Source organism: Diceros bicornis, chromosome 29 (assembly GCF_020826845.1).
Source record: "Diceros bicornis minor isolate mBicDic1 chromosome 29, mDicBic1.mat.cur, whole genome shotgun sequence".
Taxonomy (NCBI): domain Eukaryota; kingdom Metazoa; phylum Chordata; class Mammalia; order Perissodactyla; family Rhinocerotidae; genus Diceros; species Diceros bicornis.
In genome coordinates, this window is record NC_080768.1 from 14,374,298 (window position 1) to 14,399,715 (window position 25,418).

Here is a 25,418-nt window from a genome sequence, read left to right on the forward strand (position 1 = left end):
GCAGAACGCTCCCAAAACAATGGCTTAAACACCTAACAGCATTATTTTCTTACAAAACAAGAAGTCCGGAGGTAGAGCGTCCAGGGTTCAAAGATGCTGTCAAGGACACAGGTTTCACTTCTGTCTTTTTTTGCTCTGCCATCATTAGCGTGTGGCCTTTGTCCCATGGATCCTCAGATGTTTGCTGCATTTTCATATTCCTGGTTGAAATAAGAATAAAAGCAAAGTGAGAAGGCTTTTTCTACATTGGACTATTTCTTTTTACTCCCCAGAGACTTCTTCCTACATCTCTCTTTTTCAGAACTGTTATACTTGGCTATGCTTAGCTGCATGAGAAGAGGGAACATTTACTATTTTTGCTTTCCAGCTTTTATAACAGAGGAAAGCAAGGAAAAAGTGGTTGTGAATCCACACAGCCTGCCCCAGGGACTAAATGTATACCCCAAGAATAGGGAGACCATTCTAATAGAAACAGAAAACTCAGAAGAAAAGGCTTAAGTGGTTATTTTGTTTTTAATTTAAAACCTTTTATACATAAATAAAAATACCATAAACAAAATTATTATATTGGGAAATATATTTACAATCCATGTGACAGATATAAGGTTTATGTATATAATATACTGTGGGTGACTTCTACAAATTGGAAACAGAAAGACAAACAACCCAATGGGAAAAATTACACAAATAGACAAGTCACAGAAGAGCAACTTCAAGTGGCCAGTAAACATATGAAAAGGTAATCAGTTTTCTTACTAGTCCAAGGAAGGCAGTAGCTAATCCCAGCTCCTGTATCCCCACTGCACAGGTCCTATCCTGGCTTCCTTCATTGAGCATTCATGTGCCAGGTGACCACCAGTGGTTTCCTTAGGAAATTCCTCCCAGCTTGGTAAGCAGAAAATTCATGGTAGAGGTTACTGTAGAGGTTTTCCTGGTTGGAATTCTTTTTTTTTTTTTTTTTTGTGAGGAAGATCAGCCCTGAGCTAACATCCATGCCAATCCTCCTCTTTTTGCTGAGGAAGACAGGCCCTGAGCTAACGTCTATTGCCAATCCTCCTCCTTTTTTTCCCTTTTTCTCCCCAAAGCCCCAGTAGATAGTTGTATGTCATAGTTGCACATCCTTCTAGTTGCTGTATGTGGGACGCGGCCTCAGCATGGCCGGAGAAGCAGTGCGTCAGTGCGTGCCCGGGATCCGAACCTGGGCCGCCATCAGCAGAGTGCGCGCACTTAACCGCCGAGCCACAGGGCTGGCCCCTCCTGGTTGGAATTCTGAACACATTTTTTCCCAGGAGACAGCCTCATACATAGAAGTCATGCTGTAGAGTGCTGTTAATCCAGTTCCTCAGATACAGATGACTTAGTACACTTGCTTGTTCCATCCTGGCTTCCTATGTGTTTTCATGGGAAAACATGTACTGATGCATATCAACTTCTAAACACAATACATTCCTAAAGTGAGGACTTTCTGTATAATTGTGAAGTTTGGCTTAGGAAGAAACCAAAAAAAGAAAAAAAAAAGAGCAACTGATGAATTGCTGTACTCAAAAACTTATAAAAGTATGTGAAATAAACACAACAAGTATGTATTCATAGAATGACTAAAAAAAAGAAAGTTAAAGAAAAAGAAAGAAAGGCAAAACATTAACAGAGGTTGTATTTGGAGAGTGGGGCTATGAGAGACAACCTGCCAATTTTGAATCAGCAAAGGTCGAGGGCAAAAATAATCCCTGCGTTGGAATTGCAGCAGGTTGGTTCGCTACTTTTCTGAGTGGGGAGGAAAAGCATCTTTCTAGACAGGCAGATACAGCTTGTTAGTGTCCACGCTGTCCTAATGGTTGGTTTTCAATTCAGGATGAACTCTAGATGTGGTGTTTAAGGCAGGAGCGTGGCATAGTGTTTCTGATTTGGTTTAGGGATGAAATATAAACCAGAAGTCCCTGGCACTAGAGGAAATTTTAACCCTTGTGACTCATACTTTTACTCTTTTCTCTTCCATTTTCTCCTCCTTGGAGTTGTGATGCCTTTGTTCTCAGCCTTGTTTCATATTCCATTGTGCTACCTTCTTTCTGCCTCTGTATAGACTTATATGGTTGGGAGATTTTTGAGATCCTCTAAGTCCATTTTATAGAGGAGGAAAACTGAAACTGTGACTTGTTAAAATGGTCACTCAGTGAACAGCTGGTGAGTTGCAGAGCCAGAAATAACCAGAGTCAAAATCCAATCATTTTCTACTCTTTCACCTTTCTAATTTCCACAAAAAAAAAAGAAACTCTTCTAGAAAACCACAGTAAAAAGCTAAACATGTTCTTGAATATGCTTACAACATTGGGGTAGACATAGATAGCTTAGGGAAATCATAAAAAGGACTAAATATAAAAGAAAAATTGATTAATTAGACTTCATCAAAATGAAAACTTCTACTTATCAGAAAATACCTTTAAGAAAATGAAAAAGCAAGCCACAATCTGAGAGAAAATTATATATATGACAAATGACTTGTATCCAGAATATATAAAGAGCTCCTATAAATAAATAACAAAAAGATAAACAATGCAATTTAAAAATGGATGAAAGTCTTAATAGAAACTACACAGAAAAGTTATGCAAATGTCTAATAAGGACATGAAAAAGTGATCAGCATCTTTAGCCATCAGGGAACTGAAAATTAAAACCACAGTGAGATACTACCACTCACCCACTAGAATGGCTAAACTTAAAAAGATCCACAGAGCCAAATATTGGTGAGAATGTGGAACAATGCTCATATGTTGCTGATGGGAGTATAAAATGTAAAATGGCACAGTTTCTTTAGAAACTCTTTGGCAATTTCTTCTATCAAGTTAAAAATAACATCTCCCACTTGACCCAGCAATTCATGTCCTAAGTATTTACCCAAAACAAATAAAAACTTATCTTCAGAGCAGCTTTATTCATAATAGTCGAAAACTGGAATCACCAAGTGAACATATGTTACAAATTGCAGTGTATTCATGCAATACACTATAACTTGTTGATACAAAAGCATGAACTACTGATACACAAAACAACATGGAAGAATTTCAAAAACACTCCATTAAGCAAAAGGATCCAGAGTAGGTACTATCGGACTCCATTTATATCAAGTTCAAGAATAGACAAAACTAATCTATAGTCAAAGAAACCAGAACAGTGGCTGCCTGTGGGGGTAGGGATTGACTGCAGGGGACATGAGAACTTTGTGGGTGTGATGGAGATGTGCCATATTTTGTTTGGGTTCATGGTGGATACATTTGTTAAAACTCACTGAAGTGTCCACTTAAGATTTATGTATTTCACTGCATATAAAATTTACCTAAGCAGTAATAATTTTAAAAAACAAAAACAAAACCTAGCCATGTTCAAACAAGTGTACTTGAATATGGAAAGTTTTGGGTCTGTGTTCTTGATTTCATCCAGCTTCAGCCAGGGTGAGATTTCGTTTGGTGCTGGGGCAGAGTCAGATTCTCCCTGCTGAACCATAACCACAATCCTCTTAAAAACCTCTGCTGCAGTGGCACTCCAATGTTTTGCTGGATAAAGACACTTTGTCCATTAAGATAATAGCATCCACAACATATCCAGATTGTGCTGAGGGAGAGAATGAAGAATTGGTGATATATAGATGGGACCATGCCTTTAAAATATTTTCATCAATTTCCAAATAAAAAAGGCCCAGTTTTTTTTTTTTTGGCGAGGAAGATCGGCCCTGAGCTAACATCTGCCAATCCTCCTCTTCTTTTTTTTTTTTTTTTGCTGAGGAAGACTGGCCCTGGGCTAACATCCACGCCCATCTTCCTCCACTTTATATGGGACGCTGCCACAGCATGGCTTGACAAGTGGTGCGTTGGTGTGCCCCAGGAATCCAAACTGGCAAACCCCAGGCGGTGGCAGTGGAGTGCACACACTTAACTGCTTGCACCACTGGGCTGGCCCCAAAAAAGGCCCATTTTTAGTTCTTAGATATAGATTACTTTTTTGGCAGTTTTATTACTAGAATATTACTAAAATGATAAATAATTTTTAAATCTTTCTACATACCATATGTTCCAGATAGGTCAAAAGAATTAAATTCATATTTCTTAAATGTAGAACATCCAAGTTGTACATTTCCTTTTAGAATGCCACTAGTAGCATGGGGCAGATGTAAAAATGGTATTAATAACTCCTTGAAGATACTAATTATGTGTCTTTCTGTACCATTTTATCCTGCTTTGGAAGTGAAATGGAATATAGTAAATTTTCTTACCCTTCTTCTTTTTGTTTTATTTATTTGTATTTTCTGCATTATGAAAATATCTTAAACCTTCAGCCATGTTGGAAATTGTGAAAGAGGAAGATTTGAGAGCCAAGAGCAAAATGCTTCTAATTTTAAGGACTGAGATTTAGTTTAGTCTTGGATGCCATTATAGTGAATAATGGGAACTGATCCTAGACTTCAAAAGAAATATGACCAGATGGTCTTACCATTCAGCACTTAATGCGGCTATGAATTTGCAGTTCTACCCCAAACTTTTCATTTCCCCAGTGTCCCCCCTCACCTCTGTCATCCTACAAAAATGAAAGGAATCTGAAACCCTTTTTCATGTTTTCTGAAATACTGGTACCGAGAAAACATTTTCTTTGTGAGAATAGGGTTTTATAAAGAGAAGACAAAAACCTGGAACATGAATTAGATCCACCAGGCTAATTACAGCAACTCTGAAGTTTATTACTTTTAAATATTAACTACTTAAAATGATTCATTTAGAGATCAAAATGATTAATCCTTCTCAGTCACTATAAATGTCAGCCGTGGGATTAAGGGATTTAGATGGTCATGTTTACTCAACCTTAAATTTCTGTACTTAAAGACAGAAGTTAAATAGCCCTGGTTTATCATTGTTTCATGTTAGTGTTTTCCTCTTAGCCTCCTCTTGGAGCTCCCCAGCTTAACTGATTGTTAACTAATTTGGGCTGTTAAGTAGGCAAGTGCTTTTTTCAGGCTTGGTGGCCGAGTGCTTTGTAGATTACCTTCTAGAAGGTGTGAGCAGATAGATGTAGCTTATAGCCCTCCTCCGGACACAGTGGGAGTAATCCTTTCCCCCTGACTCGCCCTTTATTGGTCTGATGTCTTGAGCCTGCAGCTTCCTGCTAAACGTGTATCCGGTTCCTTGCCACATTGCCAATTTTGGATCCACATTATGAATCACTGTGGTGTGGCTTCAGTCACAATTATTAAACACCTGCGGCTCCATGCCAAACCATATGCGTATTTATACCAATACCTACTGCAGGTTGACTATCAGATCTCAGCAGATACGTCGTAGGCATATTATCACTGGGTCTCTGATTGTTCTAAAGAAATAATAAGTAAAAACAAGAAGCAAATGCATCTTCAGAATGCTTTTGATAAAAACCAGTTTCAAAGTTATTTCTCTAATTACAAACGGTTGCTAATATCAGACTTGCACTGTTTTGTGGTTGGGTATATAAATCCTTCATGTTATGTGCTTAAGAAGTTGCTCTTTCTAGACAAGTCAGCCGACTCATAACCTAATTTTTCTCCTTTGAGCCACCAATCCTTCTATTCAATATCTATATGTTTGTCTTCCCCTGGAGACTTTACACATCTTAGCTTGAAGAAAATGCATATTCTCGGGGCCCATTCGTTCTAATCCCCCTTTCTCTGCTTGCAAATATTTTTGAGGTTTTCCCTTCTCATCAAATTCACCCTAGAGCCTCAGCTTTACGTGTCCATTGACAGAGGTACCTTTACACCTGAGTTCAGGATGAATGCTGAGGGGGCAACCTGCAGTGGCTTCCATTAGACTTGTGTTTTGGGCAATAAATTGAATTTTAAGTACGGTGTACCATGGTCATTTTCTCTGTCCTCTCAGCATTTGAGATTATCAGTATATGGTTATAGATGTTAATATCATATTAATAGATAAATTGAGCAAGAAATTGAAGATACTTGGATTTTACATACAGAGTAAAATGGGGTGGGGGGAGTTAAAGTATTTAGTGGGATTTTAAGTTAATTTTAAAAATGTAGTTTAGTGTAAGGCCTTCTAAGTGAAGATTTACACCGTCATTGAAATTTCTATTGCATGTTCAGGAATAAGTATTCTGTTCGAATGGGGACAATGTTAATTTAAGAAGGTTAAAGTGTTTGGAGTGTCCCATGAAATATGCATTAGGACTCAAAGGGAAAAAGTTACATACATCTCTATTACTGTGTGATCTTCTTATCATTTTGCAAGCACAGCAAAAAAGGGAACTCTAGTTAAAACAGTAGTGACACTAATTCCAAAAGCATCAAATAAGAAATATTTGCCCAATTTGTAGTTTTGTGTAATGCTCCACCCTTGGAAAATGTCACTCCCTGTCTGAGAATAGATCATTGCATCCAAGCTCAGAACAACCAAGGAAAATACTTGAAGACAGTTATAGATTATTTTATTTCTGTGTATTAAATTTATATTGATTCTTCTACCATTTCCCATACTCAGTTTTGGGGGTTGTTACTATAGAAGAAATGAGTGGTTATTCTTTTTTTAAAAAATCCATATATGATGAAGGGAAAAGGAAGAATTGAAATGAGAGAAAAACGTTGCTCCCATATTTCTTACACAACTTCATTTCTTTACAATAAATGAGGAAGGATTTTTAAAGCCCAGCTTCTCCAAGAGTAGATAATAAATTAATTACCTCTAATTATTGAATAGGAGCTATTAAACAGCAAATCAAGAAAATATATTTGTTTTTTTTATTTGTTTGTTTTTTTCGTGAGGAAGACCAGCCCTGAGCTAACTCCAATGCCAATCCTCCTCCCTTTTTTTGCTGAGGAAGACTGGCCCTGGGCTAACATCCACGCCCATCTTCCTCCACTTTATATGGGACGCCCCCACAGCATGGCTTAACAAGCAGTGCGTCGGTGCGCACCCTGGATCTGAACTGGCAAACCCCGGGCCACCGCAGCAGAGCGCGAGCACTTAACTGCTTGAGCCACCAGGCCAGCCCCAAGAAAATACATTTTTTTTTTTAAAAGATAGACTTTAATGTTTCCTTATTTTGTTTTTAAATTAATGAAATTATTATGAAAAGTAAAAATTCACAACTATAAAATAGAAAATTACTAATTTCCTTTACTTACAACTCCTTCTAAATGATCCATTGTAACAGTTCTATAGCCTCCTTACTTTTATTCATGCTCAAAGCCATAAGCACTTATATAATCCATTGGCTCTCTTCCTTAGTTTCCAATGGGATCATACTATACACACTACTCTGCAACTTATATTTTTTTTACTTAAAATATGTATAATGGGATTCTCTCCAACTCTGAAGATATGGTTCCAAATTCGTTCTTTATGCTAGCCACATAAAGTTCCATGCATGGGATATATAATTTATTCAGCCATTCCCTTTCTGGTAAGCAACCCATTTATTTTAATTTTTGCAACAATGCCATAGTAAAAATTATTTGTACATATATGTTTAAGATCAAGTGATTTTATTCCTATAGGATATAGTCTCAAAGGTAGACTTTTTGAGCTAAAGAGTACTTTTAATCTTAGTAGAAAACTATTTTCAAGTATAAAAGCAGCATAATAGAAAGCAAAGAGAAAAATAATAGAATAAAGTAATAATGAATTTACCTAGCAGGCTCACAGAATCAACTATTTTTTAGGAGAACAATGATTTTTGGTTTATTCCCCAGATTTCAATACCAATGACCTCCACATTGCCAACTTGCAGTGTGGTATAAAAGAGAATCAACAGATAATAACAAGTGTTGATCAGGATATGCAAAAATTAGAACCCTCATACACTGCTGGTGGGAATGTAAAATGGTGCAGCCACTGTGAAAAACAGTCTGGCAGTTCCTCAAGAGGTTGAACACAGAGTTACTATATGACCGTGTAATGCCTCTCATAGATATATACTCAAGAGAAATGAAAACATTTATCTACATAAAAACTTATACACGAATGTTCATAGCAGCATTTCATAATAACCAAAAAGTGGGAACAACTCAAATGTCCATTAACTGATGAATGGGTAAATAAAATGTGGTATGTTCATACAATGGAATATTATTCAGCCATAAAGAGGAATGAAGTCTTGATACATGCTACAATATGGATGAACCTTGAAAACACAGTGCTAAGTGAAAGAAGCCAGACACAAAATGACACATATTGTAGGATCTCTTTTCTTTGAAATATCCAGAATAGGCAAATCTATAGAGACAGGAAGTAGATTAGTTGTTGCCTTGGGCTAGGGGGGGAGGCAAGGTAAGAGGGGAAATGGAAAGTGACCGATAATTGGTACAAGTTTCTTTTGGGGGTAATAAAAATGTTCTAAAATTGATTGTGGTGGTAGTTGCACACCAAATGTATGTAGTAAAAACCATTGAATTGTATACTTTAAATGGGTGCAGTATATGGTTTGTGAATTACATTTCAATGAAGTTGTTTTTTAAAAAAAGAACAAACAAGTGAGAAAGAAAGAGAAAAATCTAGACAGGGGAGGGGAGAAAATACCATGAGTTCGAACACTGGACCACCCTCCCCCGGGTGACGTAGTCACCTGTGTAACTCGGAGGCTAGTCCCTCATGTAGAGTCTTTTTCTTTTCAGCTCACACAGAGATAGTAAATGTCTTGCCTATTGGTGAACATCACTCTGCATTGCAGCTTTGAAAAGTCCCTCCCTGCTCTAACTAGGTTATAGACACCATGTGAGAAAAAGACCCGAGAGCTAACCCGCTTTTCTAATCCCCTTTTCTTAAAAGAGGTGGATGTGCTATGTGCTAACTTCACTTGAAGTATTTGCTCTTATATGGTCCTTTTCACTCGGTCACATACCCTCACCCGTTTTTTAAAATGTGAGCCTTTTTAATGATACAAGCTGCCTAGGTTATGTTCACTCAGTTTTTCTTTTATAGATTTTCAATTTATGAGTGTCATAAAACAAAAAAGCCTAATCTAATCCAAGCTATCTCTGCCTTTTAATCACAATGAATTTCATCCTCAGGTATACTTTATTCTTGCTACAATTTATTGTTTTGGTACTGTTTCAAATTGTAATGGGAAATGCTGTTGTTGGCCCTGCTGAGCAAGGTTACCAAAATTCAACGTGCAGGAGATAAATACTTATTTCACCAGTCTCGGCCAAACAGAATTAATATAAAGATTCTAAAGGGCAAAGAAAGAAACTAAAGTGATGGTGTTAGAACCACTGCAAAGAACACAATCTGAAGAAACCATGGAAAATAAGAATAAATGTATCCTTATTTCTCTCATGTTACTTGAAGCCAAAGCTGACTTTAGGCAAGATGGTCAAGTTTTTAGCCTAGTTCCAAAAGCATCTTTGCTGTCTTTTTTCTGCCTTTCTCTTCCCACTTCTCTACATTGCCTTAAAGCTCCCCCCACTACACACACACACAACAACCCCACCCACCCAATCTCCCCACCTCCATGATAACTCAGCCAGCTGTCTCTTCTCCCAGTCAGGGACCTTTCTTCTGTCCACCTTCCCTCTGTTTGTCAAAATTGCATGTATTTTCCATAAGTATACGCCATCTTGCTAAACATTGCTACATTGTGAGAAATAATCTAATAAATTAATTCATTCTAGTTTAATAGCTAGATCTCCCCAGGAGTGTTTGCATTAAAATAAGGGATCCTACGAGCAAGAATCCTTAACCCAAGAGAGAATTGACAACAATAGAATCTGAAGCAGGGAGGCAGGTCTGGGGTAGAGATATTTTTGAATGAAAGAAAAGGAAAAGTCTACTTTGGTGGTGTTGTGGCTATTCTAAAATTATTTGAAAATGTTCCTCTCCTCACTCTCAAATTATACAGTTCTCTAGATTATTAACGACATCTGACAAGTGTTTATTTTTTTAAGGCATTTTTCATTTAGCCTTTCTTTATGCTGGTCGCAGTTACATAAAGCATCTCTTAAACCAAGTCATGACAGTCTTGAAAGAAGAAAAAATAGAATGGTAAGGTGACTTGAACAGAGCTAGTCAGTGGCTTTAACTTGGGTCCTTCGGAGGTCAGGTTTAGCGTTCTTTCCTAGAGGAAACAAAAGCAAACCTTTTAATTCAGTAAGGAAATCTACCTGGGTTTCCTCTGCTTGTGCTTTGCTTTCTATTGCATTTCAGAAATAGCCATTAAGCGTTTTGAATTATTGTGAGACAGTGATTTCAGAGGGTGAGATATTTAAGGAGTTTGGGATACACATATCAATTCATAGAGAGGATGCACTGAATATTTATTTGCAAAGTGAGCTGTGCTTACATACCCGGATAACAAATAATAAAGATTGCAGTTTTCTGCTTTCTTTCACCTCATAGATTTTCGCATCAAGATGGCAACAGTGTGAAAAGTCAATAACGTGGAAAATGTTTCAAGTTTTATGTTTCGGAGATTAGAAAGGGAGTTCTTGCTATCTTTGAACATCTCTCTTATGTTTATTCTCCCATGTGGGTGTCTCCCAAAATAGAGGAAAGATGCAGAGCAATGATCATTCATTTTCACCTTTTAAAAATTATGTTTTATATTCTTATTTTGAAAAATCAGCATATTTGATGGTAATATTTAACTGTTTTAGACCTTTTTTCTCCTCTCTCCGTTTTAAATGTGATATATAAATAACAGTGGGTAAGCTCTTCCAGAGCCGTTCCATTAACTGTCTATGACATTGACTTTTTTAAAATTTACTTTCATAGGTATAATCCATACTAATTTTTTGAAAAAATACTGACAATACTGAGTCTTACCTCATCAAACTTACTCACTTTCTCACTGTTCATGGGCTCTATCTTCCTATTTTTCTCTTCTCTCTCTTTTTTTTTTTTTTTTTTTTTTTTGGCTATTTCCTTTTCTTTTGTTCTTTTCCGTTTTTTTTTTCTTTTTTTTTTGACTTACTTTTTGGTTCAGGTACTTATTCACGTCTCTCTGATAAGCACAGTTTGATTTGTAGCTAATTGTAGGAACAGATTTTCATTATTTATGAGTGTCATTGTCAGAATCCATTTGGAAGTCTGACTGAGATAAAGCTGATTCCAACTTCTGATATGACCACAGCAATAAAGCAATTAACCACACTAGTTAAAATGTGCGGAGGCCTGGAGGGTGCTAATATCTTTACAACCAAATATTTACTGTATTGTGCATTATGTTTGATTTATTTCCTAGAAGATTCAACATATTATCACAAATAATTTATAACACCCTCTTTTAAAAAATATAATGTGTTATTTCTCATACCAGCCAATTAACTTTGAAATGTTCATAGATTTAAGAGAAGTAAAAAAATGAAAACTATGAATAATATAAGTGCTTAATATTCTTAAAAGGTTGATATTATGTGGTAGCATTTACATCAATCTTTGTATACTATTATTCTTTACATGTATTTTGATTCTGGTTGGTACCTAAATCTCAGACTCTACCATGCCAACAAGAGACAAGAAATGGAAGGGCCATATATATACATCCTACAAGCAAACATTTTTCTCTCTCTTCTCACCCATCGTATCATAAAACATATGTGAAATTTCAAGAATAAATACAGGATTGGAAAAAGTCATTAATAACAGCAGTCATTTAAAAGTGTCACCTAATTTAAACACTTTTGCTTTAAGTTATTGCAGTGTCATGAGTTTTATTATGCTCAATTTATTAGGAAAGGCCTGCAGAGTTCACAGCCATTTATTTTTCAGGGAACTTGATTTTATCATTAATTTTTAAATACATAATACTCCCACTTTATTTTTAGAGTACACTTTATTTGCAAAAATGAATTTACTCTGATCGATACAGATGTTTCCAGGTGTTTATTAAAGCAGAAAGTCTAGAAAGTCAGATGTCTGCAAATTTTCAAGATTACACTCCAAAGTTTAGTGTATGTATACACACACACACACACACACAAAACACATTTATATTGGTTGTTAAGTTAAGGTGGGAAGATATAATAAAACCTGACCAAGCTCCTGTTTCTACTTAACAAGTAACTTATTCTTGAGGGAAATCTTTTCTCTTCCAAAGAAGTGACATCTGGGTGGAAAATCCTATCGTTCAGGACTAGACCAGGACACAGGAAATAATTCTGGCAATCTCTATGGCTTCACAAGTCTGCTAAACAAAATTCTATCGCTGATAACTAATCCTTTCTCTGGGTTGCGTTTTCATGGTCTGTGCTATTTTACTTGCCCATCTCTCTGGAGGTGCTCATGGGCTTCTGTAGTTGACAAAGGAGCTCTAAGCTGGGGTGTGTGGAAAGTCAGTGGTGGAGGCTCACCCCAGCCTCCCATAATTGCACCCACTTGGTCATATGCCATACAATGCTAATGTAAACACCTGGTGCTGATAGCCGAAAAACCTGAATGCTTGATTATTGATTTTAGGGAGATTTTCTTAAAATAAAAAAAAGAAAAAACTAAAGCTAAACGTATACTCACTAGTTGTTATCTTTTTTTCCCCCTAATTAGGACAGAATTTTACCCTAAGGCAGTTAGGAGTTTGTGAACCAGCAACACGAAGAGGACTGGCATTTTGTGCGGAAATGGGGCTCCCCCACAGAGGTTACTCTATCAGTGCAGGGTCAGATGCTGATACTGAAAATGAAGCAGTGATGTCCCCAGAGCATGCCATGAGACTTTGGGGCAGGGGGGTCAAGTCAGGCCGCAGCTCCTGCCTGTCAAGTCGGTCCAACTCAGCTCTCACCCTGACGGATACGGAGCACGAAAACAAGTCCGACAGTGAGAATGGTAAGTTTCATTTTTCACTTTATAGTGTTGGCGTTCAGTGCTTCTGTCTGTTTTGCTCGACTGTGGGGGCATGTTTTTCTTCCTATCTTCCTTCTTCCTCTCCTTCCTTCTCTTTCTTTCTTCTTCCTTCCTTTTTGTTTTAATGCAGTGGAACTCAAGAAATGTCCTTGAATAATGCATTTTTTTTCCTGGAAAAAAATCAATTTTCGACATCAGATTGTTAAATTATGCAAGTGGTCTATGATGTGTTAGCTATAGTTTTGAAAAACCGTTTAACCTTGTGAAAAAAAATATTAGCTTTGACTTATCTTGGACCATGTCACCTGTTATCCTCCGTGGAGAGCAAAGCAAGTGGCAATAAAGTTTACCCCAGAGCCAGCTGGCAATCAAAGATGTCTTTGTAGATTCTTCTTGAAGATATCTCAAAGAAGTTGCAGAATCTTAGAATGGATGAGTGAGCACACAGAATAGTTTATTAACAGGGCTCAAGTGATTGAAGAACAAATTTGATCATGCTTTAAACTTACTAGTTGATGAGAGCAATTGAAAGCTTGGTGAAGAGGGGGAGTGTGGTCTTTGATGTGTTTTATGGACTGGATTACTATGCAATTAAATCCATGCACAAAAATTGGATTTTAGGATATCCAAATAGCAGCTTTACATATTGTAAGAAAAATGTCTTTGTAAATTATTGAGACTTTTTTCCTATTGCTAATGCAGGATAATAAAAACAGTTAATTTATATGCAATAAGAGATTTAAAAGGAAACTTAATTTTTAGTCAGTGCTGCTTCTAGGAAGAATTGGAGCATCAGCATTGATACGCCAGTCACCAAAAAGACATTTCTCCTTCAGCGTTTAATATTAACAGTGCACTTGCTATTCAATCTGGTTATTAATGCTGTGTGTATGTGATGCATCAAGAAGCAAAGAGAAAATTAAAATGGAAGAATTGCATGACGTTTGAAAAGAAAGATGGTTGTTTTACCGATGATGTTTCATTTTTATTATTTATTGAGCAACTTTGTCGGCTTGGCTTTGTAATAGATAGGCAGGTCTATTGTCAGCCTTCAGTCTCAGCTAAGTCACAGTATGAGGTGGTACCTGGTGATTCCCACGGCTTATTACTAGATTCTTTTCTATTCATGAAAAAAAAGTCTAATTTAAACCAAAAGAAACAATACCATATCTTATGTAGAGCACTTTAGTGCATTAAACCAAAGTCAAGATCAATTAATAATATGCACTCAATATTTCATTTTGGAAGTGTCAGTTCTTGGTGGAGGCTGGCTTTATTCCACCTCAAAACAGGAAACAAGGGCAGTTCTTTCTGACAAAATGAGTCTTAGAATCATGCTACCAACATTTATTTCCCTGAGCTAATCCATTCACCTCAGTAAAACCTATGTTCATATCAGTTTTCCATGTGGATTCAGAAGTCACTAACCTTAAATACATAAGACTTGGCATAAACTTTGTTTCTCGTCCATCTGCATCTTCACATAACACTCTGAGCAATTGCAGGTACAGTGGTTATATTCAAATGTAGCATTTGGCATTTGATTTTCCTAAAATGTACGATAAAATTTATTATGGTATAGAAAAGAGAAGGGTAGAATGCAGCAGAATAATGCATTCAGGTCTGATTATCTGCATTGGAGATCGTCCATATCCATATCTATTAAATATTTTTTCACATCGGGTCATCTTGCCCTTTCCACCCACAACCTTTGTAGCATCTCTTTCTCTCTCTCTCTAATAACAAGTATATCTTGTTATTGTATCTGTGTTGGTAAATTATAAATTAATTTTATTAAAAATATAAAGCTACAAACTTTGCAACATTTGGTTAACAGCAGAAAATATCCAAATGATTGGGAGGAGAGGAGCAAGACTTGTGAGTTTCTCACACCACTGGCCCTCTCCTGCGGGGATTATTATTAACTAGAGGAGGACCTTGTTTCCCCAGGATTCTCATACTCCCTGTTCTCAGAGGGATGTAAAGGCTAGAAAAGATGTGCTCTTTCATTTCTCCAAGTGGTTATTATGAAGCAGAATGAAGAGAGAGAAGACAGCGTCCAGGGCTTTGCCTTGAAATTCAGAACATTTGGTAGCATTTGTTGAGAGTAAACAGGTCAGCCAAGTTAAGAGTATAAAGTGTCAAAAACAATGTTTGTTGAGCTGGGCAAGTGATGACTTAAGCTTGTGTTTACTCTTTCCCTGAGGTTTGGCTGTAGTTGTTTTTTTAAATAACATTTTGATGGTCTCAGAACTCCCCGTGAGGGCAGCTTAAGGGAGAAAATAAAATAGATATGATCTCTTACTGAATAATAGCTATTGCATAGATTTAATATATATATCCATAAGAACATTTCAGATTGACTTATTTGTTCTGAATTTTCAGTGATTAGTCAGAAGAAGCAAGATTCCATTTAAAGTAATTAATTGCATTAAGATCTGGGGGAAGCATAATTTTCTGAGATATTTAGCAGACTTTATAATATTGAATTGTGGAACTAAAGTAGAGTATTGAGGATTTTTTTCTGATATAAAAATTTTATCTTAAGCTGGGTTATAGTAAAAGCTAAAATTTATAATCATACACATAGTCTTTTAAGATCTTTATAAACAATATCCTCAAAACTATTACATATTTTTGCTATTATTACTACTTCTGGTCAAATATTTCTAATGTAAAATTACTAAAATAATTCAATTCTACCCTCTTCAGTTATTTTTAATTGCTCTAACTTTGAAAGACTATTGGTTTTCCAGTTATATTTTCCTTTGACTTTCAATTATTTTGTCTAATTTTATTCATTTTTGGACTAGTTTGAGATGTGTCCTTGGAAGTTCTATTCTATCACTGTAGGTCGGAACAAGAAGGACGTGCATAAAGTAACTCACCAAAATGAAACTAATTTAGGAACCAGACACTGACTTGTTTTCATCCGGGTTAGCATGGGAATTTTCGTTGACTGTTTTCATCATTTGAAATAATTGTGAATAAGGCTGTTTTCCCAAGAAAACATTCAACATTTGTAAAATTACGCAAGCTGAGCGCCTGATGTTCTAGTTATAACCTCAAAGAAGAGTTTAGTCGCTAAAAGGAATTAGATTTCATTTATTTATTGATAAAGAGGCCAACAGTTCAAGTTAAGAAGGTGCTAGAACTGCTGTGAGGCTAATGAAATTTTGATGGCCTGAGCATCCCACGAGAGTAAAAGAACATTCAGACCATGTCACACGTCTCTATGTTAGCAGAGATTCAAAACAAGTGATAAAATTTAGTCTTTTGCAAAACTAACTCTTCACCAACCAGGGGAATTGGAAGCTAAAAAGCATGTTGAGGAAAAAAAATTGTTACAGTATATTGAGCTTCATATGGAATTCCAAATGTTATTCTTGTTCCAAATTAAGGATATGGGAGAAGTCGTTTCTTTTGACACGAGTTGATTGCTGCTGTGGTTGTCTTCGTAGTTCTAAGTCAAGTGCCAGGCACCAGAGCAAATACTGGAGGGGCGGTGGCTTGTGCCCACCGATTAGCAGCAGTCCTAGTAAGCTGTTGAGAAGTTACAAAATACATGTGATGGGATGCCCTAATCAAAGGTGAAATTCCCAGTATGCTCTGGATTGTTTTAGGCATCTCTCCTGTCTCTGATGTTTTGTTAAAAGACCCCTGACTGCATTCCTGCTATCCAGCTTTGCAAGTAATCTGATCTCAATTCCAAATATCAATTTAAATGTCAGGAACAAAGGAATTTTTTTTTTTGATTTTTATTGATATTTTAATGGTTTCTAACATTGTGAAATTTTGGGTTGTACATTTTTATTTGTCCATCACCCCATATATGACTCCCTTCACCCCTTGTGCCCACCCCCCACCCCCACTTCCCGGGTAACCACAGTCCAGTTTTCTCTGTCCATGTGTTGGTTTATATTCCACATATGAGTGAGATCATACAGTGTTTGTCTTTCTCTTTCTGGCTTATTTCACTTAACATAATACGCTCCAGGCCCATCCATGTTGTTGCAAATGGGACGATTTTGTCTTTTTTTATGGCTGAGTAGTATTCCATTGTATATATATACCACATTTTCTTAATCCAATCGTCAGTCGAGGGACACTTAGGTTGCTTCCACTTCTTGGCTATGGTGAATAATGCTGCAATGAACATAGGGGTGCATAAGCCTCTTTGGATTGTTGATTTCAGGTGCGTTGGATAGATTCCCAGTAGTGGGATGGCTGGATCATAGGGCATCTCTATTTTTAATTCTTTGAGGAATCTCCATACCGTTTTCCATAGAGGCTGCACCAATTTGCATTCCCACCAGCTGTGTATGAGGGTTCTTGTTTCTCCACATCCTCTCCAACATTTGTTGTTTTTTGTCTTGGTGATTATAGCCATTCTAACGGGCGTGAGGTGGTATCTTAGCGTTGTTTTGATTTGCATTTCCCTGATGATTAGTGATGTTGAGCATCTTTTCATGTGCCTATTGGCCATCTGTATATCTTCCTTGGAGAAGTGTCTGTTCATTTCCTCTGCCCATTTTTTGATCGGGTTGTTTGTTTTTTTGTTGTTCAATTGTGTGAGTTCTTTATATATTATGGAGATCAACCCCTTGTCAGATGTATGTTTTGCAAATATTCTCTCCCAGCTGGTTGGTTGTTTGTTCATCTTGATTCTGATTTCATTTGTCTTATAAAAGCTCTTTAGTCTGATAAAGTCCCACTTGTTTATTTTTTCTTTAGTTTCCCTAGTCTGGGTAGGCATGTCATCCGAAAAGATTCCTTTAAACCCAATGTCAAATAGTGTGTTGCCTATATTTTCTTCTATGAGTTTTATAGTTTCAGGTCTCACCTTCAGATCTTTGATCCATTTTGAGTTAATTTTTGTGTATGGCGATAGCACATGGTCCACTTTCGTTCTTTTGCATGTGGATGTCCAGTTTTCCCAACACCATTTATTGAAGAGACTTTCCTTTCTCCATTGCATGTCCTTAGCACCTTTGTCGAAAATTAGCTGTCCGTATATGTGTGGTTTTATTTCTGGGCTTTCAATTCTGTTCCATTGATCTGTGTGTCTGTTTTTGTACCAGTACCATGCTGTTTTGATTACTATTGCTTTGTAGTATGTTTTGAAGTCAGGAATTGTGATGCCTCCTGCTTTGTTCTTTTTCTTTAGGATTTCTTTAGCTATTCGGGGTCTTTTGTTGCCCCATATAAATTTTAGTATTCTTTTTTCTATTTCTGTGAAGAATGTCATTGGGATTCTGATTGGGATTGCATTGAATCTGTAGATTGCTTTAGGTAATATAGACATTTTAACTATGTTTATTCTTCCAATCCACGTGCATGGGATATCTTTCCATTTCTTTATGTCATCGTAGATTTCCCTCAATAATGTCTTGTAGTTCTCATTGTATAGGTCCTTCACCTCCTTGGTAAGATTTATTCCTAGGTATTTTATTCTTTTTGATGCAATTGTAAATGGTATTATCTTTTTGAGCTCTCTTTCTGTTAGTTCATTATTAGCATATAGAAATGCAACTGATTTTTGTAGATTGATTTTGTACCCTGCAACTTTGCTGTAGTTGTTGATTGTTTCTAACAGTTTTCCAACAGATTCTTTAGGGTTTTCTATATATACAATCATGTCATCTGCAAATAGTGAGAGTTTCACTTCTTCGTTACCTATTTGGATTCCTTTTATTCCAACAAAGGAATTTTTTATCAAAACATCAACCTTCAAGCTTTAAAAATGTTTGCTTCTGCATCTTTTCCCAGAAGAAGCCGAGCGCATATTATCCTTTGTCGTCCAGCCGTGTGGTATCATGAAAGGTGGGTGGATTCGGAATCACACCCGTCAGGGTTTAAATCCTCTTATTCAACCTCTAACACTGTTTGCTCCCAGCTCACTCAGAGCTTGGGTTCCCAACTTTTCCGTCACTGCCTGCTACTGCGTCAGTTGTCCTGCTTGTTCCAGAGATGTGGTGCCCTCCTAGGGGAGGTCCTCGTCTTGCTCCTTCTCCCTGTCTCCAAGACCTCTTATGCCCTTTGGAAAGCGATGACCTTTGACATTAGACTAGGAGGAGTTGGCAGGCCTCTTCCACCTCATCGTGATTCGGGACCTTGAGAGCCTCTATTGAGGGCAGTAGTTGAGAACGTGCTGTTGCGGGCAGACCACCTGGGTTTGAATTGGCCCCACTACCTCCTGGCTTGTGTGACCTGGAGCAAGCTACTCAACCTTCCTGTGCTACACTTTCCACAAGGGTAAAATAGAGAAAATAGTAAATAGTGTATAGTCCGTAGAGGGTTGTATATAAGGTTGTATATATATGAGGATTAAGTGAGTTCAGTTATATAATGTACTTAGAACAGTGCCTGGAATCTAGTGAGTTCCAAATAAGTGTGTGTCCCTTCCTTCGCCCTCCCCCCTCATACTCTCCCTGTGTCTGCATTAGTCAAGTGTGAGCATATTTGCTTCTCTCTCTCACAGAGAGAACTAGTGGTCTCCTCCAGAAAAGGCACTGATAATTTGCATAGTCTGGAATTTCTGTCACCATTTATTGACTCTTTTATTTTTCTCCAAAACTCCGCATCCTTTTTAATTTACTGTAATTAAATGAATGTACGTTGAATGGTGCTGATAATTAGTCTGATGGCTGTAGACTTCAAAGACTTAGGCATGCTCCTTCCCCTCCTGGCCAACGGAAATTTCAAAAGTAGTGTTTCCCTCAAAGGCATGTTACTGAGACAGCCAGTCAATTAAAAGGCAATTTAACTGATTCTCATCAGTTCACACAATAAAATAAATCATTCCTGGAAGACTTTATTTCTCACTTGGGGTCTTACAATATACTTGTTGTAGGATGTCACTAATGCCACACTAATTGCGCATGATACTAAAGTATTAAGGTCTAATTTGGCTAACAAAGAGGGCATAACATTAAAGTGCCATATTTTTAGGTGTAATAGATACTGCTTTGCACAGCTAAAACACTTCAAGGAACCAATTTACTTGTCCTTTGAAATAGTATTTTAAAAGTCTACTTTCTATACAGATAGATAAAGTCTGAAAGTTGAGTTATTGTACTTTAAAAGGCAAAAGGTATACCCCTTAAACCAATTTGATAAACTGTTGTAGTGATAACGTTTACGTCAATCTCTCAGCAGAGAACCTGAGCTATTTTGCAATCCAAATTACCAGGTCAGGCAGAGTATGTTCTCTGAAAGAGTGGGCAGTGCAATTTCTTCTCTCTCTGAGCAACCGCATATAGGTGAGAGAGAAGCAATGAAAGGACTTGTAGCTATTCTATTACCAGTTAATTTCTAGGATCATTTGGGAGAAACTGCTAGTGGCATGGGAGTACCTTGTTATGTCACATCCTTGTGATGCTTCCAGCAATGATGCAGATGTCATTTCTCTCCTGGCTCTTTTCACAAAGGGGATAAGATTTGAGTTTTCTGAAGATAATTTGAAGAGAGCTGTATTATTTTGCCTAACTAGCCTAATTCCATTCCTTCAACTGTATCCACGAACATTTCAGCCTACTTTGGAAATTGATTGTAAGAATTAAGATGGAATTCCATTGCTGCAAGAAATAAATGGTATTTCAGTGTTATTCTAATTTTATGAGATTCTATTACACATACTAAACTATAACTTGAATATAAATTCCATTATAGCCCCTCTTCTGGCATGTAATGGTCAATTCTGGCGTGTTCTACTGTTGTAAATTATATTTTATGTTTTAGGTGCTCTGGGATGTCAAAAATAGCAAAAGTAATGTGTTATGTGCTTACTAAATCAAGCTCAGAATTAAAGTTCTGCCTTGTAAAATACAGTGAAATAGTTTCTAATATATAGAAATAATTACCTTGCCTTGATATGTATACATTTATAGTTTAAATAGTGACTTGTCATTCTTTTAGCAAAAGCGTCCATATTTCATTTAAGGATGAAATATATTCACTTTATGGATATGTTACAAGTCACTCGAGCACAGTAAGTTATGATTTAAATAAAATTTTTTTTAAATTTAATATTATGAAACTAGAATTAAGAAGACTATAAGGTCCACTACCCTTGTTGTTGTTACTTAAGTATTTATATACGTTTATATTTTCCATTGTAAGAGGATTTTCAGAACCTGTTGGCGGTTCGCTACTCTTCACGTGCATACTGCCGTTTCTACGAAACTCGACTTGTGTTCTAAGTATTTTTGTTCAAAGTATATAGAGTATGTGCTGTCTCTGTCTAAATTCTAAATGTTCTTTTAATTGTAGGGTTGAAATCAAATTAAAGCGTACTATGTGCATACCAAAACTGATGGTGTGTGCTATTTTGATTTTTGAATGTGTTTTTGATATCCTTGAAAAATCACAGTAGCAGCAGCAAAATTGTTTTAATTAATGAATAGAACGGCAGCGAATGCTGAATCAGGTTTATTGATGTAATTATCACTGAAATAGAAAAAATAAGTGTTAGACCCATAGAACCTTAGTTTATTTGCCATTCTGAGGGTATTCCAGTGTTTGAAGAGCGACTAACTGATTTTTTGGGTACTATTTAAAGACTATTCTTCTCAAGTCCTAATAATTCTGTTTATTAACGTTACATACACATGCAAATTTAAATGTGAAAATCTTATACGTTATTTACTGAGTAGTTCGAATGATGGTTTCACTATATTGGAATTTCTTTATATTTATCAGTTGACTTGAAATAGTTTTCCATAATGACTAGACTATACATAAACTAAATGTAAAAGCTTTTTGAATGCTTATTAAAATGGATACAAATGCATGTCAACTTGAGAAAAGGGCAATTAAAAATGTCTTATGAATAGTATTTTGAATTTAAATATTATTTTAAGTCACACAGAAACTGAAACCTGAATAAAGTTTAGATGTGATTTTTTGAATTGACTTCTTATTTAGTATATCAGCTGTCTTCATTCAATGAATAATAAATGCTGGGTATTGTACCAGGTGCTGGAAAAACAAAAATGAGTAAGACGTAGTCTCTAACTTCTAGAAACTCACAGGCTGGTTGGGCACACAGGCAAGTAAATGTTGTAATTGTATTTTAATATGGTAAGTGGTATTACAACATGATATGCAAGATCTGTGTCGGCACAGTGCACATTGTTGCCAACTGGGAATGGGACAGGAGAGGAGAGAATGTTTCTTAAAGGATGAAGGAGGTGGCATTGGAATACAGGCTTGAAGGACGTGTCGAAATTCAAGATGCAGACAAAGTAGCAAAGGAGAAAGTGTAAAATCCGTGGGGAGTGTTCTGAGAGCCACAGGCCGTCTGGTGCCTGGAACACAGGGTGTGTGTGGATGAATGATGAGACTTGAGGCTGCCCAAGTGGCCCCAGACCATATCTCCAAGGGCCTTCATGGCCATGCTAAGGAATTTGTGCTTTTTCCTGTAGGTAATGGGGAGGCGCTGAAGGACTTCCATGCAGAGAAATATTGCTGTTGTAGTTACATTTTACAAAGTACTCTGAAAGCAGTGTAGAATGTTGACTTTCCCACAGAGGGTAAGCTCTGTAGGCATGTGGCCTTGTTCACCATTGTATCTCTAGGCTGACCTCACCCAGTGCCTGAACCCAGAACTGAAGTTTTTGCTGAGTGGATACATAATAGACTTGGAGGTCACATTTCTTTGGCAAATTGGCTGATCAGGAAGTATTATAATTATCAAAGTGAGAAAATATAAAAGTTTGAACCAAGAACCAGAAAGGAAAGGGAGACCAAGTCAAATAGAATCTAGACTTAATGATTAATTCATTACACTGGGGTTAGGAAGAAGGAAGACATTTAAAAAGACTCTCTAACATGGAAGACTGGGTGGAGTGATGGTGTAATCCAAGTTGGAGGTTAAAGTATATTGTTTGTGGTAAAGTTAGTAATTCAGACAAGGATAGGTTGTATTTGAGGTGTCTTTGGGACATCAAAGTTCAGTAATCTATTAAGCAATAATAGTAATCTATTATACATAGGTAAAAAATTCAATTAGATTTTGTTTAGAAATATCTACTTTATGATCTACATGATTTCAGTTAAAGCTATGGGGTAGAATTAAACCTCTCCCCAAAAGCAAATAGAATGAGAAAAGAAGAGGCCTGAAGATAAAATCCTGATTTCACCAATATTTAACAGAAGGGTATAGAAGAAGGATACAGAAGACCAATGAAAGAAACAAAGAGGGACTTGCCATAGAGACAAAAAGAAAACCAAACAAGGTCGGTTCACAGAAGACAGGAGAGACCGGGCATGTTCAGCAGAGTCAAAAACTTGCAAGAGTCTAGTAAGTTAAGTGCCAAAGATGTTCTTTGGATCACACAGGAAGATATTAATTTCCATATAGTGGGTGTGGCAGTCAAATTGCTACCCTGGGTGGAGAGAGGAACAGAAACCTAGGATATGGCTCCAGCAAATGTAGGTTATTCTTTCCAAAGCTCAACTAAGAAAGGAGGGAGCTAGGCTGGTAACTCCTGAGGAATCAAGGGGGTGGGACATTTTTATATTGGAGGACATTTCAGCATCCTTATAAGGAAAGAAATGGAGCGATACAATAAGAAGGGGAAAGTAGAGGAGATTAAGGGGAAAACTGATAGAGCCTGGCCTTTGAGGGATCAGGAGCAGAAGGATCCTTGCAATATAAACTTGTGTCACTGTGAATTCCTTAAAACTTTTTATCTTTTAAGATGCTTTTCATCTTACAACATTTCTATCTAATATTGATTAAAATCATAGCAGATATCAACTCAGTGTAGTATAAATTGATGATATTTGATGCAATTGAGAGTCCATGTCGTCAAAGTGTTTGGGAGAAAGTACATTCTTACTCAAAATTGATATTTTATTTAAAATAGTTCTGTAAAACTGTAAAAAAAAAAAATGCACACAAAATCTAATGGAGCACAGGGAGTTAATCAACTTTGGAGCACAAGCTAACACGATTGCTCTCAGGACTACTCCAGATACAAAGGTAATTTCTTCTTTCTTTCATCCTTGATTTCTGTGTGTGTTTGTGTGATATATATGTACGTATATAGATATATATAACAAATAAATATATAGGTACAAATAAGTATATATTTAACTATAGATCATACACACACACCTATATACATATATACCTATATAGATGTGTGTGTGTGTGTATGATCTTTGCCCTAAGGATTAAATTAACAGCTAGAAAATGTGTTGATTATTAATGAATACCTTTGAGGTATTATCAAACATTAATTTTTTAAAATTCACAAAAAGGGACCAAAAAAACATATCACAAGCGATATGTTCAGGAGAGATAGAAATAGACTGTAAAAAGCCAGAATTGTAGTTATTGGTATTTGCGTATTGAAATTTGGAAAATTGTGACTTTGTGAAATGATTATTCAGACTAAACTGAATAAAAGATTTGTCTTGAATTGGTTAATACCAAAGTAATCAATAGGAAGTGGGCTAGCCCTTCCAACTGGTTTTTATAGGGGTGTTAAAGTTCACAGAGATCTTAACATTTTGACATACAGCAGATGGAGATTCCTCGGGGATTTGAAAGTGCTGGAACGAAGTGTCAGATGCTGCAGAAAACAAGTATGAAACATTCCCTTGTAATGGACTGTGTCTCGTTTACTGTGACTGGAGTTCCATCCTATAGATTGTAGGGTACAAAATGTGCTTATGGGTGAACCAGAGTGTTTCAATGAACCTATTTAAAGACTTCAAGGCTTCAGATAATCATTAGAATTTTTAAAGCATTTAATCATCATTTGCACTGTATTGTCTCAATAACCCAAGTAAAATGATAGGTTATGACAAACATGATAAAAATGGAATTTTAGATTAAATGAATTTAAATATAAAATATTATGAGTGTTTAAATTCATGCCCTTAATTTATCTGTTTTAATTACTTAGCATTACATGTTCGTTGGACAATGCAGAGAAGCAAATGAATAATATTAGTGTGTTTCTACTTTGGGATTTACACTTTTATTCATCTCTATATATATCTATATCTACATATAGATAGAGGTAGACTTTTTTTTTTTCCTGAGGAAGATTTGTCCTGAGCTAACATCTGCTGCCAATCTTCCTCTTTATTTTTTTGTATGTGAGCTGCTGCCACAGCATGGCCACTGACAGACGAGGGGTGTGTGTCCGTGCCTGGGAACCAAACCAGGGCCACCAAAGTGGAGCACACCAAATTTAACCACTAGGTAACCAGGGCTGGCCCACTGTATATATTTTTTTAATTAAAATAGCAATTTCTGGGGGCCAGCCTAGTGGCATAGTTGTTGGGTTTGCGCGCTCCACTTCGGCGGCCCGGGGTTCGTGGGTTCACATCCTGGGTGCGGACCTATACACCGCTCATCAAGCCATGCTGTGGCGGTGTCCCACATCCAAAATAGAGGAAGATGCAGCCTGAAGCAAAAAAAGAAAAAAAAATTGCAATTTCTCTTTTGACCTAAGTTTCCCCATGTTATTAGATATTTTTCTAACATAACACTTTTCTATGCTATGATTTATAGTAATCTGTTTAGCGTGTCCACTACTTTTGGAGGTCCAGGTTGTTTGGATTTCCACTACTATCAATTGTGTTGTAATAACTATA

General features: G+C 36.6%; 1 protein-coding gene across 3 annotated transcripts in view; it reads left to right on the forward strand.

Annotated features, from left to right (window-relative positions):
• Positions 1–25,418, forward strand: part of TENM3 (teneurin transmembrane protein 3) — a 598,785-nt gene that overhangs the window by 170,825 nt on the left and 402,542 nt on the right. For all 3 annotated transcript variants that reach the window (XM_058524938.1, XM_058524939.1, XM_058524940.1), the window contains exon 3: positions 12,507–12,785. In XM_058524938.1, coding sequence (XP_058380921.1) covers positions 12,507–12,785 — 279 coding nt within the window. The remainder of the gene's footprint in view (positions 1–12,506; positions 12,786–25,418) is intronic.